Source organism: Primulina huaijiensis, chromosome 4, assembly GCF_012295235.1.
Source record: "Primulina huaijiensis isolate GDHJ02 chromosome 4, ASM1229523v2, whole genome shotgun sequence".
NCBI classification, from domain to species: Eukaryota; Viridiplantae; Streptophyta; class Magnoliopsida; order Lamiales; family Gesneriaceae; genus Primulina; species Primulina huaijiensis.
In genome coordinates, this window is record NC_133309.1 from 21,905,998 (window position 1) to 21,919,886 (window position 13,889).

At 33.1% G+C, this 13,889-nt stretch overlaps 3 protein-coding genes and 1 long non-coding RNA gene across 6 annotated transcripts; 2 read left to right on the forward strand and 2 right to left on the reverse strand.

Annotated features, from left to right (window-relative positions):
* Positions 1–430: 430 nt before the first annotated feature.
* On the reverse strand, positions 431–1,537 carry LOC140975421 (uncharacterized). The gene is made up of 3 exons (XR_012174963.1): positions 1,333–1,537; positions 809–1,016; positions 431–724 (listed from the first exon to the last, which is right to left on the reverse strand). It is a non-coding gene; the product is annotated as an uncharacterized lncRNA (long non-coding RNA).
* On the forward strand, positions 576–4,326 carry LOC140975418 (65-kDa microtubule-associated protein 8). The gene is made up of 11 exons (XM_073439122.1): positions 576–739; positions 821–1,024; positions 1,367–1,621; positions 1,727–1,939; positions 2,107–2,262; positions 2,331–2,490; positions 2,573–2,724; positions 2,980–3,067; positions 3,240–3,313; positions 3,666–3,740; positions 3,846–4,326. The coding sequence occupies exons 1-11, from the start codon at positions 656–658 to the stop codon at positions 4,167–4,169; spliced, it is 1,785 nt and encodes a 594-aa protein (XP_073295223.1). The 5' UTR covers positions 576–655; the 3' UTR covers positions 4,170–4,326.
* Positions 2,195–5,381, reverse strand: LOC140975420 (uncharacterized). Of its 3 annotated transcripts, none has more exons than XR_012174962.1 (2): positions 4,635–5,381; positions 2,195–2,331 (listed from the first exon to the last, which is right to left on the reverse strand). XR_012174962.1 is itself a non-coding variant. In XM_073439124.1 (2 exons), coding segments are annotated over exons 1-2 (402 nt in total). In that variant the 5' UTR covers positions 5,285–5,381; the 3' UTR covers positions 2,323–2,443. The 3 variants fall into 3 exon arrangements, 2 of the variants coding, with proteins under 2 accessions (XP_073295225.1, XP_073295224.1); XM_073439124.1 differs by having other exon boundaries at positions 2,323–2,445; positions 4,885–5,381; XM_073439123.1 differs by lacking the exon at positions 2,195–2,331 and having other exon boundaries at positions 4,554–5,381.
* Positions 5,382–10,215: 4,834 nt separating this feature from the next.
* On the forward strand, positions 10,216–12,228 carry LOC140975422 (transcription and mRNA export factor ENY2-like). Its single transcript, XM_073439125.1, has 5 exons — positions 10,216–10,348; positions 10,438–10,525; positions 10,663–10,757; positions 10,979–11,055; positions 11,810–12,228. Coding segments are annotated over exons 1-5 (336 nt in total). The 5' UTR covers positions 10,216–10,346; the 3' UTR covers positions 11,884–12,228.
* The last annotated feature ends 1,661 nt before the right edge of the window (positions 12,229–13,889 follow it).

Below are 13,889 nucleotides of genomic sequence, written 5' to 3' on the forward strand. Positions count from 1 at the left end.
TACCATACCGTATTATCAAACCTAAAAAGAATACGATATGTCTATTAATTCAATACCAAATTTACTCTTATTTTATTTAACATTTGTTATTCAAGATAAATCTATTACAGTAAATCTATCAACAAACAAATCTATTTGAATCTTTAATCGAGCCAGCATCGAACTTTCCACAAATCTCATGCCTTTCAATTTGACAGTGAGCAAGAAGCTGGCACAAGCCATGAGACATCCAGCTTTTATCTCTGACCGGCGAGCTTACTTCGGAATCAAGTTATGATTAAAGCATTAAAGAGGGATAAAAAAGCTTCAGTAAATGAATACTTGAATACTCTTATATTTTTATGATGATAAAAAAAAACGTTTATTGCCAAATCATGTTAGTCCCTTCATATAAACTTCATGGAGAAAAAGAAAAAAGGGAAAAGAAAACTTGATCACAAGCGAGGAAACTCTTGAAACCAAAGTTTCACTGTCACCCACCAGTGAAGCCTTGTCTTTCAAGCAAATATTCATCCCCCACCTTATTATGATATATCTATGCTTCACTTTATATAAACTCCTCTAGGATACACGGAATTCAATTTTGTAGCTAAAGAATACACTCTTCTTAAACATATACATCATTTCTTTCCACGGATTGAACTAAACTTTTCACATGGGGTCATTCCAAGAGTACAACGGAACGGGAAGTTCGGCATTGCTGGAGACATCTTGTGGATATTTACTACAAGAATTAGAGGCAAGTTTTTCAATCAAATATGTAATTTCCATTTATTTAAATGACGTTGATTATTGACTGATCATTTACCATTTCATGCAGATGATATGGGATGAAGTTGGAGAAGATAACAATATCAGGGAAAAGATTTTACATGAACTTGAACAGGAATGCCTTGAAGTTTATAGAAGGAAAGTAGACACTGCCAGCATGTCACGAGCTCGACTGCATCAGCAACTTGCAGAATCTGAGGCTGAATTTACTCATCTACTTCTGTCACTCGGCGAAAGATCACTCCCTGGAAGAGTAAGATTGGTTGTGTCATCTAACCATAATCTGACATTAAAAAGTTGGGCTGAAAACCCAGACGACAGTCTGAACATAATACGAAATTTTAAACTAGTATATGCATGCAACAACAATGCTAATTTAATGAATTTTATGCACAGAAACTGCTCTAGAAATACAAATTGCAAAATGATATCGCTAAATGTAAACCACTGGGGCAAACTTGTACAACAAAAAAACAAACTTTTAGAAAAAAGGACCATATCATGTTCTACAAACAGTACACAAAGATCTTAGCACAATAATGCTTGTTAAGTGTAAAATACCTTGCATTGATTGAAGCACCTTTCTTGATCACAGCCAGAGAAAATGACTGGAACACTTACGGAACAGCTAAATGCTATAACCCCAGCATTACGTGAGATGCAGTTGAGAAAAGAAGAGAGAGTAAAGCAATTTCGTGTGGTGCAAGGTCAAACCCATAAAATTTCTGCAGAAATAGCCGGTTGGACAGAGTACAATGATACATCTACTGTCCTGGTAAACGAAAATGATCTTTCTTTGAAGAAACTTGAAGAGTGTCAGGCTGAGCTTCAGAGACTTCACCGTGAAAAGGTATTTCACGGATAATGCAAATAAAATTGCCAGAAACGAAAAAATTCGCTCTTTTCCAAATTATCATTCTAAGTTTAATATTCCATCCTTGTTTATGCATCAAAGAGTGACAGGCTTCAGAGAGTAGAAAATTATATATGCAACATCAGAGACTTGTCAGCCACTTTGGGAATGGATTCCTCCCAGATAATAACCAAAGCACATCCAAGCTTGAATGAATTGTCAGGCTTATCAAAGAACATCAGCGACGATATTTTTAAAAAACTTGACAGTATAGTGAAGTCTCTTGAAGCAGAAAAACAAGTGCGAATTGATAAGGTAATTTTTTTTTTATCAACCTAGAGAGGTCCCATTCACGTCCTCCAGTAAGAAACATACTGGAAATAGCTGGACACACTGAATAATAACCGCACTAGATGTAGAAAAGCATATAAATCCTCACAAGAAACCTTAATCACAGCTTTAAACTGATGCGATTAATGCAGCTTCAACAGCTTGGCAAAGCACTGGCTAACTTGTGGAATCTCATGGATACGCCGTTCGAAGACCGTCAAAAATTTCTTCATATCACAAGTCTATCATCAATTTCATCAGATGAAATATTCACCCCTGGAAGCCTTGATCTGGATTTTGTTCAACAGGTATTCTGCAGTGTTCAATTCTTTCATGATTTAGTCAAACAATTCAATCTGATCCAAAATGTTCCAAGGCTGAGACCGAAGTTAAGAGACTGGATCAGTTAAAAGCAAGCAAGATGAAACAGTTCTTCTTCAAAAAACAAACAGAGCTTGAGGAGATATGCAGTCGATCACACATGGAAGTTCCTTCAAAATTCGAAATGGAAAAAATAATCAACCAAATAAATTCTGGTCAGACTGAATAATATTTAAGATAATGTTATAATTTACAGTTTGTGATTTAAGCATTTTGGCTGATAGCACTGTACAAAAGGGGAAATCGATCATGCCGATCTCCTCACAAGTATGGATGAACAGATATCTAGAGCAAAAGAAGAAGCTTTCAGTCGCAAGGTAATCATGGAGAAAGTGGAAAAATGGATATTAGCCTGTGATGAGGAGAGATGGCTGGAAGACTATATAAGGGTCAGACTTTTATCTTGCTTATGTGACCAGTTGTGGAGCGAGAGAGGGGCAGGGTGGGCACAATTGCTCCCCCTGACCCTTCCATTTTTTATTGTTTTATATATTGATTTGTTAGCGAAAATATGATTTCACCTCCTCTAAACATTTCAAGCTTTAGGGTTTTAGTTTTGCCCCACTATGTGAACAACTTGGCTTTGCAATGTAGTCTGTGAGCATGAACTTTTATCAAAGAAAACTATGCCATCGACATTTCAGGACGAAAATCGGTACTCAGTCAGCAGGGGGGCACACAAGAACCTTAAAAGAGCAGAACGTGCAAGAGTGATGGTCAACAAGATACCAGGTTTTTCACCTAAGTTATTTATTAGCCCAACATATAAAATTCTATCTTCAAGCAAGATTACCTCACGCATCCAAATTGAAAATAAATGTTTACACTCCAGTATTAAATACTATTAAATAAGTTCAAAGGAAAATAAGTAAGCATTTTCTTTCCATTTTGTTTCCATGGACAGCTTTGGTGGATTTGCTGATATCCAAGACAAAATACTGGGAAGAAGAAAGAAAGAATGTTTTCCTGTATGATGAGGTATACTGGAACTAAAATAAGCCATTTAAATATAATCAATTTTTATGATTTACAAAGCGTCCAGCCATCCACAACATTATACATCAAATATTTATTATATGATGAGAAATCGACAAGAACCATTGATTATTTGAGTATTGTAACTACACATGGGCAATTTATGGCGACATAAATGCTGAATAGCAGATCCCAAAAAGTTCATAACAGGTATCAAGAAGCATCCGGATTGAAGTAATCATCTAACAGAAATCAAAGAATGTTTGTGCTTCATGTCTAATTGTCACTAAAAATTATTTGATTAAAGAAATTTACTGTAATCCGCTCACCAAAGATTTTTTCCCCCTGCTACTAGGTTTCTCTACTAGCAATGCTGGAAGAATACAAAATTTTGAGGAAGGAAAGGGAAGAGGAAAAACAAAGACAAAGGGTGACAGCATATGCAAATTTTCGACATCTCACACACACATATATACACATTCCTCTAACTCTAATGCTTATCTTATAATGGACGAGGTTGTTTCTCTTCCTACAGGAACTAAAGAAGGCACAAAGTAAAGTAGTAATTGAACAAGATAGCCCTTTTGGAACAAGGCCAAGTACCAGTAGTTGGCGCAATTCAGATGGAAGCTTGAATGGAGGTTTTAGCAATGGTACCCCTGTGAATAGAAAGCTTTCAATGGGTTTACAGCAGATGGGACCAAACATCATGAACTCACCAGCACAAGGCATATCTTTTAGAAAAGGAGGAAAGAAGACATATAGACCAAGAATAAGTCCTCGAAAAGGCTTTGCTTCACATCTTAGAGAAGATACAGTTTCTGTTGTCTCATCATATTCTGGCCCCTTTTCACCCTAGGCGCGAATAGAGAAAAAATGACTGATTTTCCCCGAGGAACTACACAGTAGGAGAACTAAGTTAATAGATGTCTTTGGTGAAACAAACTTTCTCCTCGTATGAATAATTATATTTTCCAATTTCATAAGAACATAAAAATTTATGCTATAGATCAAATTTTATCATACCAAGATGATCATTCCTCTCACAAGGCCAGAACAGCACTCATGAATGTCAAACCCCTCCCAAATGAGGTTATTTTGAACGAAGGAAATTAGTAAACCAAGCAATGAATTGGGTATATGACAATTTGAATTCATGAAAAGGAAACCATCTAATAGCTAGCTAACTAAATACCACATAGAATGGTTGAAGTCTCGTTAATATGCAAAATTAACAAGAAGCTACATAAAGCACGGTAAATCACCAATACTGGGTATATTTAACCATTCTGAACAGATGATGAAAGATCCTTGTCCAACTTACAAAAGATTGATGCTTCATCTTAATCAATATCAGTAGTCCCTGTGATGTGCTTCTCAAATCTTAGCATCAAACATATAAATATTTCAGATACCTCCACCATGCTAGGATGGAATTCACAAAAGCTTGATAACTTAAACACGTTGCCCCAACTTTCATGGACGAATCACCACAAAATCCTAACAAATCAACATTTCACCACTGTTCCAGAATGTCAAAAACAAATGGAAAATCGAGAAAGAGCATTAAGTACATTTCTGAAAGAAAGCGTCAATTCTACGCGTGGAAAAAGGAACCGGCTTTCCAGAGGGTCCAGTTTTCACCCGATCCTTCGGAAGCTGCTGATCATAAGGCATAGAAGGCTTCGGGAGAGAACTGAGGAGAAAATCCCCGGTCGGCTGGTGTCTTTTCACCGCAACTCGCAAGTGTTCCAACCGTATGGTCTTCTTCTTCTTCTCCAACGCGACGCGCGCCGATTTTTCGGCGAGGAATTCGATGAAAAGCTCGGTAGAGCAGGCGATAAGATGCAAGGCTTCGGAGTTGACCTTGTTGATATCCTTATCAAGTTTCATGATGTTCTTCACTCGGCGAGTCGGGATCTCGAGCTGGTGCGGATCCATAGCCATGCTATCTTCTTCCTCCTGTGCTGCCATTACTTTGAAGATGAAGGAATTAGGTTTTCAATTGGGAAATTCGATTTATTAGGGTCGGGGGATTCGGCGGGAATGAGTACGTCTTTGAGAGCGGGAACAGGCGGACAAGCAATACAGATAGACATAAATTGCATTTTTCCCCCTTAAAATCTCAAAATTTTCAATATATTAAACTACACACTTTATGAAATTTTCTGTATACTCAATTGTGATTTTTTTCATAAATTGAAAGACATATTTATAGAATTTCTTTAAAAATAATCCAAAACTAATTTCATCATTACATACATCGTCACACACTAATTTTCAATATTTACAACTCTTATTTTCAACATTCAAATATATCAACTCTTATTTTTCAGCATTCAAATACATCAACTATTATTTTTCAGCACTCTCATTGTGATGATGATCATTGATCATGATACAATGATTGTCTTCATTACGTGTTTTTATATTGGCTCATTAAAAACCTTACTATGAAAAACACATTGGGATAAAAACCATAGTAAGAGAAAAAGATTTCAGTCACGTAAACTCTCCCTCATATTAACACGAACGATTTGTCACAAATTTCGTAGATTGTGCATCCCGATGTTATATATATGCTTTCTAAAAATTGTCGTAGGAAGTACCTTTGTGAAGAGATATGATGAGTTTTCACTTGATTGAATGTAACGAATATCAATATATTTATTCTTCTCAAGCTCTTGGGTGAATGCGAAGATTAACTTAGGAGGAATATGTTTAGTTCGGTCGCTTTTTATGTATCTTTCTTTCATTTGAGCAACACATGCAGCATTATCTTCATATAGTATCACAGACTTTTTGTCGAATAATAATCCGCATAAGATTTGGATATGTTCGATCATTGATTTTAGTCACACACATTCACGTATTACTTCATGTAGTGCAATAATCTCGGTCTGATTTGATGAAATTGTTACGAGTGTTTGTTTCTGTGAACGCCAAGAAATTGCAGTGCCTCCATGAGTAAATACATATCCGGTTTGGGAACGTGCCTTGTGTGGATCAGATAAATACCCATCATCAGCATAACCAATTATCTTTGATTGGTATCTTTTGAATACAAAAGTCCCAAGTCTGTCGTTCCTCGTAGATAACGGAATATATGTATAATTCCGTTCCAATGTCTCTTTGTTGGATATGTGCTAAATCTTGCCAATAAATTTACGGCAAAAGATATATCAGGCCTTGTACAATTTGTAAGATACATAAGGGCACCGATAGCACTTAGATATGGTACTTCTGGACCAAGAATATCTTCATCATCTTCACATGGACGGAATGGATCCTTTTCTATGTTTAATGATCTAACAACCATTGGAGTACTTAAAGGATTTGATTTGTCCATATTAAAACGTTTAAGGATCTTTTCTGTATAATTTGTCTGGTGAACAAATATTCCACATTCTTTTTGTTCAATTTGTAAACCCAGACAATANTTTTTCTTTCTCTTTTATCGATTTTTTATAGAGCTTGCAAAGCTGCTTGGGAGCTCGACAAATACGAGACCAATGTCCAAGAGTGCAGCATCTGAAACAAGAACTTTCAAATCGTTTTGAGTGATTTTCGTTAACACTCATATTCTCATGATGTCTTTTCAGTGAGTGGTTCGTGACGCCCTTTTGAGATGAGTTATAGAAGTAACTATCTCTATTATTTTCAAAACCACGTCCACGACCACGACCACGACTACGACCTCGACCAAAACCTTGTCTTTGAATTTGATTTTTGTTTTCAGGTTTAAATTCATTTTTACTTACAACATTTATTTCTGGAAATGCTGTTGATCCAGTGGGTCGAGACTAATGATTTCTCATTAGCAGTTCGTTGTTCTTTTCCGCCACAAGAAGACAGGCGATAAGTTCATAATATCTCGCAAATCCACGCACTCTATATTGTTGTTGTAGAGTTATATTTGATGCGTGAAATGTGGAAAATATTTTTTCAAACATTTCTGATTCCGTAACCTCATGTCCACAAAATTTTAATTGCGAGATTATTCGATACATCGCCGAATTGTAATCACTTACTTTCTTAAAATCTTGGAATCTCAACATATTTCATCCATCACGAGCGGTCGGAAGTATAACTTCCCTTATATGTTCAAATCTTTCTTTTAATCCTTTCCACAGAGCCATGTATCTTTTTCGATGAGATATTCACATTTCAAACCTTCATCAAGGCATCAAGATGTCGACGCAGAAATATTATAGATTTTGTTTTTTCTTGTGATGAAGATATACCATTTTCTTTAATAGTCTCGCTTAGACCCAATGACTCAAGATACATTTCTACATTGAGAGTTCATGGCATATAATTTTTTCTCGTACTGTCGAATGCTACAAATTCGAGCTTTGCCAAATTTGACATGGTGGTACTATAAAAATAACAATACATTTTATTAGTTAAGTTATAAATTTATTAAAATGACAATAAAAAGTAACGGATAAATTATAAATAAAAGCATGATTAAAAATAAAGAAAAAATGTGTGGCGGATATTCTCCGATAAATACGAGACTAGTGAGTACAATAACCATAATAATTATACAAAATAACCTTGAAAGAGCCATCTTCTTCTTCTTCGAAAATTTTGATGAAGAAAATTTTTAGGAGATGAAGAGTAAGTTTTGAGTGATTGAATGTGTTTGTGAAATCATATTTATTGTGTAAAAACTAGCCTTTTATTACCGTTTATGACCGTTACAAAAAAAATAAATGTACGTGTATGTAAATTTTATGGTAATAATATGTTGTATATAATGTTAATCATGTTTAAATAATTATGTATATCACATCACAATATTATAATGAGGTGTCATACACTCCTTTTATATAATAACATGATATTATTCAAATATATATATATATATATATACAATAATTAAACAGTAACACAATAAAATTATATAAGCAGTGTAATTACATCACGTTATTATAATGAGTTGTCATAGACTTTTTTTATATAATAACATGATATTATACATTAAATATATACACAATAAAAACAAATAAACAGTAAAATAAATATTCTTACTTTTGAATATTGTTACCTTTTTCTTGTGTTTTGGAGCTTGGAAAAATATGGAGAATCGAACTTTCGAGTATCGTGCTGATAACGTGTTAAAAGTAAAAATCTCAAAACTTTCAATATATTAAACTACACACTTTATAAAATTTTTTCTCTACTCAATTGTGATTTTCTTAACAAATTGAGAGACTTATTTATAGAATTTCTTTGTAAATAATCCAAAAATAAATTCATCATTACATACATCATCACACACTAATTTTCAATATTTAAAACTCTTATTTTCAACATTGAAATATAGCAACTTTTATTTTTCAACATTCAAATATATCAACTATTATTTTTCAACAATTACATATTATTACCTCTAAAAAATTACAAATTATTTAAGAAACAAATCAAAATCTTGTATGGGTGTCAAAATCAAACCCGATTTATCAATCCGATACTGTTCAACTTGAAAAAAAATCAGGTTTGGGTTTGAGATTTTCGAGTTCAAGTTAAATCGGGTTGGACCCTATAACTGACCCGAAAAAAATAATCGGGTAGGGTCGGGTTCGGGTTGACCCAAAAAATTAATTTTTTTTAGAAAATATAATTAATAAATATTGCCTACATTTTTATATATTGTATGTCTGAAAAATATTTATTGTATATTTATATCATAAATTTTCATAATTTAATATTTATTTTGTACATTTTTTTATTTTTTTTAACAATTGTTTATTGAATTTAATAAATATACTTTATTTTTTTACAATTAGAAGTTTAAATTTAAATCATACATGTAAAAGAGATTTTGTTATTATGTGTTTAAATTAAAATATTATTATTTTTTCATTTTATTTAATTTTTTTAAAAAAATTAAAATAATAGCGTTAGTCGGGTTCGTGTTCGGGTTGAGAGCTTTCGGGTTAGATCGGGTTCGGGTCGGGCAATTTTCAAATAGTATTATGCACCAATCCGACCCAACTCACTCGAATTGACACTCATAAAATCTTGTCTCATTTTTTGCACTGGATTTTTTTTGGTTGCGATAAATTCATGGATTTCAAATATATCCAAATATATTTAATTTTTTTAAAAAATAAGATTATAAATTTTCAAATCCACATCTTACATGTTTTTATATCATTTCATTTTAATAAAGATGAAATTCAAGTTCACCCAATAATAATATCATTTGGAATTAATTCTACTCTGTATTACTAGTGTGCAGATAAGTACATGTATATTTAAGATTTAATATATTGTTTAACAATTGATTTCAAATTCATATCTCCAAATATACCCTTGACATATTTGAATTTTTTGTTTGATGGATTTTGTTAGTAAACAATGTTTTGTATTTTGTATAAGATAATCGAAAGATCTGAGTGTAAATTAATCGTAGATTGAGTAATCACTAAATTTCTTGTCAACCACAACATATGGTAGAGGTCTAATACAATTTAATTTTAGACTTCGTTTTGTAAAATAATAGGAGATTACACTTATAAAAAAAAAGTTCAATCAAATTACACAAATGAATAAGATCATACATTATTATGTTAATAATAAATATTTATTTACAATTGAAATATGACAAAAACTTGCAGTCTTACGAGTCGTATTTTGTGAGACAGATATTTTATATAGGTTATCCATGAAAAAATATTACTTTTTATACTAAGAATATTACTTTTTATTGTGAATATCGGTAGTGTTGACTCGTCTCACAGATAAAAATTCGTGAGACCTTCTCACAAAAGACATACTCTTAAAATATTATATATTTTTCACATCAGATTCTTCATATCAAACTATATTACGTCACTTAAATATTTGAGAAATAATTGTTTTTTTTAATTAAATTTCCTATTTTTCATTTTCGCACATTAACCCATTCCAGAAGCAACATTGGGGAAAACCAAAACGGGAAAACAACACACACAGCCTCCATCGAAGAACACGGTGCAGGTCGATTTGTGGCAAACTACTGCCCTCTTTGAGTTTTCCGATCCAAATGTAAGAAAATTTCGCCTTTTTCTGAAGAAAAAGTGTAACATTCGGTTAGAACATTGGTTTCGGTTTAATTTTGTTTGGTTGAAAAATAGGAGGGCGTCAGTTAAACGTCCGCCAACTCCGGATGCTGAAATCGAGCCGGATCGTGAACCATCCCTGCAGGAAATTGTCAACATGAAGGTAATTAATGTTTTCAGTTGGTTGTATCTGTTTGAAATTTTAATTCCACGAAACAGTTCAAATTTTAGTAGAGAGAAGTATTATTGATGGAAATCAGAGGCTTTGGTTTTATCAGTTTAAGTCATTGTTTTATCTAGTTGATTGAGAGCGGGGAAAAGGAACGGCTGAAGGATCTACTCAGGGAAAGGCTCGTCGAGTGCGGCTGGAAGGATGAGATGAAAGCTCTTTGCAGGTTTCTTTCTCTTTTCTGCCTGTAATTGTAGAAAAGTAGTCGTTTTTGTTAAAGGCATGAGAAGGAAATAGTTGGTGGTGTGATTAAGTTAACACTTGTTAATTTTGTTATCAATTGGATGGTTTTTTACCCTGTATTTTGTCCTCTGTTAAATTTCAAGCTTATCTTGTGCTACAAATGAATTGATTTCTTGGGAAACTTTTTACCATTTGATCAAAAAGGGAATTTGCGAGGAAGAAGGGAAGGAATAATGTAACTGTTGATGACCTTATCAATGCCATAACCCCAAAAGGAAGAGGTGGGTCTCTGAGCTAATTGCTAATACCTCCATGCGTTAGCTTATGTCTTTCTTTTATCTCTTTGTATGCTCCAGATATTAGTCATATACTTTATTCTTTTTTACCTGATTATCTATAAATTTGCATAGATGTTTGCACCTGTATAATGCATTGCATCTTCTATCTCGCATGCATGATATAGTAACTGAAATCCGTGATCCATTTGGGTATGTCATAGTTGGTTGTCACAAGTAAATTATTTCCTTGGCTAAAACCGTTCTTTTGATTTCTGTTTCTGTGCTGTCTTACCGTCATAAGATATTTTTTCTTGACTCTTGAATATCGGCATACGTAATTATCTGTTCCACTTTATCAGTAATGGATTTTTTTCATTTTTCTCCCCTTTTTTATGAAGAACTTAGAAATTTTTGGTAAACACAAGAAATTTTTGGTAAACACACTATGACTTCTCCATCCCGTTAAATATTATAAATTAACTTTGTAATTTAAATTTGGCCGTAAAGATTCTAAAATTATGTTTGAAAGTCATTGGTTGACTATTCTGACGCCTTCAACCATCTCGTATATGCAACTTTCAAAACTTCAAATGATACACCAAAACAGTTGAGATTTGAGGACATGAAAGATTATCTTTCAGGTGATCGTGTGCTGATGTGGCTGCTTCTTCGTTTTTGTGAGACCCAATAATTGTGGCATTGTGAATTTTTCTTTTGCTTTTGATCCTGAGGGAATATGGGTTGTTTTTGCTTGCAGCATCTGTCCCCGACACGGTTAAAGCAGAAATGTTGCAGCGAATCCGTTCATTTCTTGCATCAATTGCTCTGTAACATCGTGATAAAACTTGTCATGGTATGATAGCAAATGTTTGAAGGAAAATATTTTGTTGACAGAGGTTATGAAGGCGTGCTCTGCCTTGAGGAGTTCACAAGATCAGTACTACTTTCAGGCAGATGCATCTCGCCACACACTTTGAATCCCTATAATTTGCCGTTGCATTTGAGGCTGAGTCGCTTTTTGTAAACTAAAATATTGGGGTTGTTTTATATCCTAGACAAGGAATTCATTTTTCAGGACTTCAAAATTTCACACAAATATGTGTCGTTTGACCAAATTGTTGTAGTTTTTTTCCTTCCAAACGAAATGTTCACAAAGCTTCTTCTATTGGCCAAGAAGTTTCACTCTCTTTTGCCCACACATGGGTTTTTGCCTATACTCCGTGTACGTCGACTTGCCGTTGAAAATACGAGTATTATTGTCAAAAAATAGTATATTTACTCCTGTCACGTCTCTTCCCCGTCATTTCTTCCTCGTCATTTCTTAATTCATTCCATTCTGTAAGTTGTTTCCTCTAGATATCACACAAGATATGCTTATGTCAAATCACGTGTTTTGTATGTGGGGAACCTTGGAAAATTGCAGTGTAGTGTAATCTATTTCGATGGCGACACAGTATCGAGCGCTTATAAACCCACAGTTCATTTGATTCAACTTCTCGTACAAAATATGCTTTAAGATTCGATGGATGTCCCCTTTTTTTTTTTTCAAGAAAACGATTAAAATTAAGGTAATTACTTAAAAATGGTGTTTTCAAGTCCACGGAACGTAAAGGGCATTCCGATACAATTTTATATGGAATTTCTTGCAATTCAACGTGTGAAATATTAAATAATTTCGTATTAAATTCAGATAGCAAATAGAAGATTCTCGATTTGTACCACTCTTTCGTAAGTTTATATTTCAAGCTTTAGTTTCCAACTTTCCATTAATACATTTACAACTTTCAGCTTTTTCACCGGGTTGCCCCTATCTTACCATGTTTTTTTTAAAAAAATTATATTATATTAATTTTCCTCGACAAATTACAAATCATCTCTATCCACGAAACAACTGAAAAAATTAATAAACTAAATAAAAATTAAGAAAAAATCCATATAAACACACAATGCGTGCACCGAAACACTAGTTTTTTAAAAATAAACATCACCAAATCAACATAAGACTGAAACAGAGATAGTAAAACTCCGTTGCTCATATTCAGATCTTGGCTCGATCAATGCTTCAAAGGCCAAATAAATTGTATTATGACTTGCTAAACAAATACGAGTGAATGAGATTAGAGTGAATAGATAAGGGTGAAAAATGTTATTGGAACACACATAGTGAGTGTTTCACTCTCAATTGTTACCTCCGACGCCTTATATTGCCACTTCAAACTCACATTTTTATCGGTACAAGTCAAAATTTATTATTCAGAATGATGTGATACGATTTTACAGATATATATTCGTGAGATAGATCGATTATATTTATATCCGAAGTGAAAAATAATATTTCTGACATATAAAAAATAATTTTCATAAGTCGAGTCGGATTAAATAAGATATTTATCTCACAAAATTTATTACGTTGTAAAAATACGACCGTCAATGTTCACTACACCTTAAAATGTAGCAACATAAAGACATTAGAAAACGACTAAGGGACGTGACTTGCCTAGTTGCGTTAATATTATAATAAAGAAATGTCCAAAATTGATTAAATTTACCTAACATGTTGGTAAAATTGAGGGCAAAATAGCCATTTGAAAATCTTTTTTCAAATAACTTTTTAATTAACTTATTTAACATTTAACAAATATATTAGACAATAAAGTTATGTTCGGACAAGTAATTTAAAATGTTTTTAGTATTTTATAAATTGAAAAAAACAACTTAAAGTATGTGTTTTTATAAGATTTTTGTAAAAGTTTACGATTTTTTTTTCCAAAAAAAAGTGTTATCAAACTATAATTTTTAAAAAATAATTGAAAGATATTTTTAATATTTTTAGAATA

Coding starts and splice junctions, on each gene's coding strand:
- LOC140975418 (XM_073439122.1), top strand. CDS start 656: ATGGGGTCATTCCAAGAGTACAACGGAACGGGAAGTTCGGCATTGCTG. Junction 1,622..1,726: donor AGAGACTTCACCGTGAAAAG/GTATTTCACGGA, acceptor TATGCATCAAAG/AGTGACAGGCTTCAGAGAGT. Junction 3,314..3,665: donor ATGTTTTCCTGTATGATGAG/GTATACTGGAAC, acceptor CCCTGCTACTAG/GTTTCTCTACTAGCAATGCT.
- LOC140975420 (XM_073439123.1), bottom strand. CDS start 5,284: ATGGCAGCACAGGAGGAAGAAGATAGCATGGCTATGGATCCGCACCAG.
- LOC140975422 (XM_073439125.1), top strand. Junction 10,758..10,978: donor GAGATGAAAGCTCTTTGCAG/GTTTCTTTCTCT, acceptor TTGATCAAAAAG/GGAATTTGCGAGGAAGAAGG. Junction 11,056..11,809: donor CATAACCCCAAAAGGAAGAG/GTGGGTCTCTGA, acceptor TTTTGCTTGCAG/CATCTGTCCCCGACACGGTT.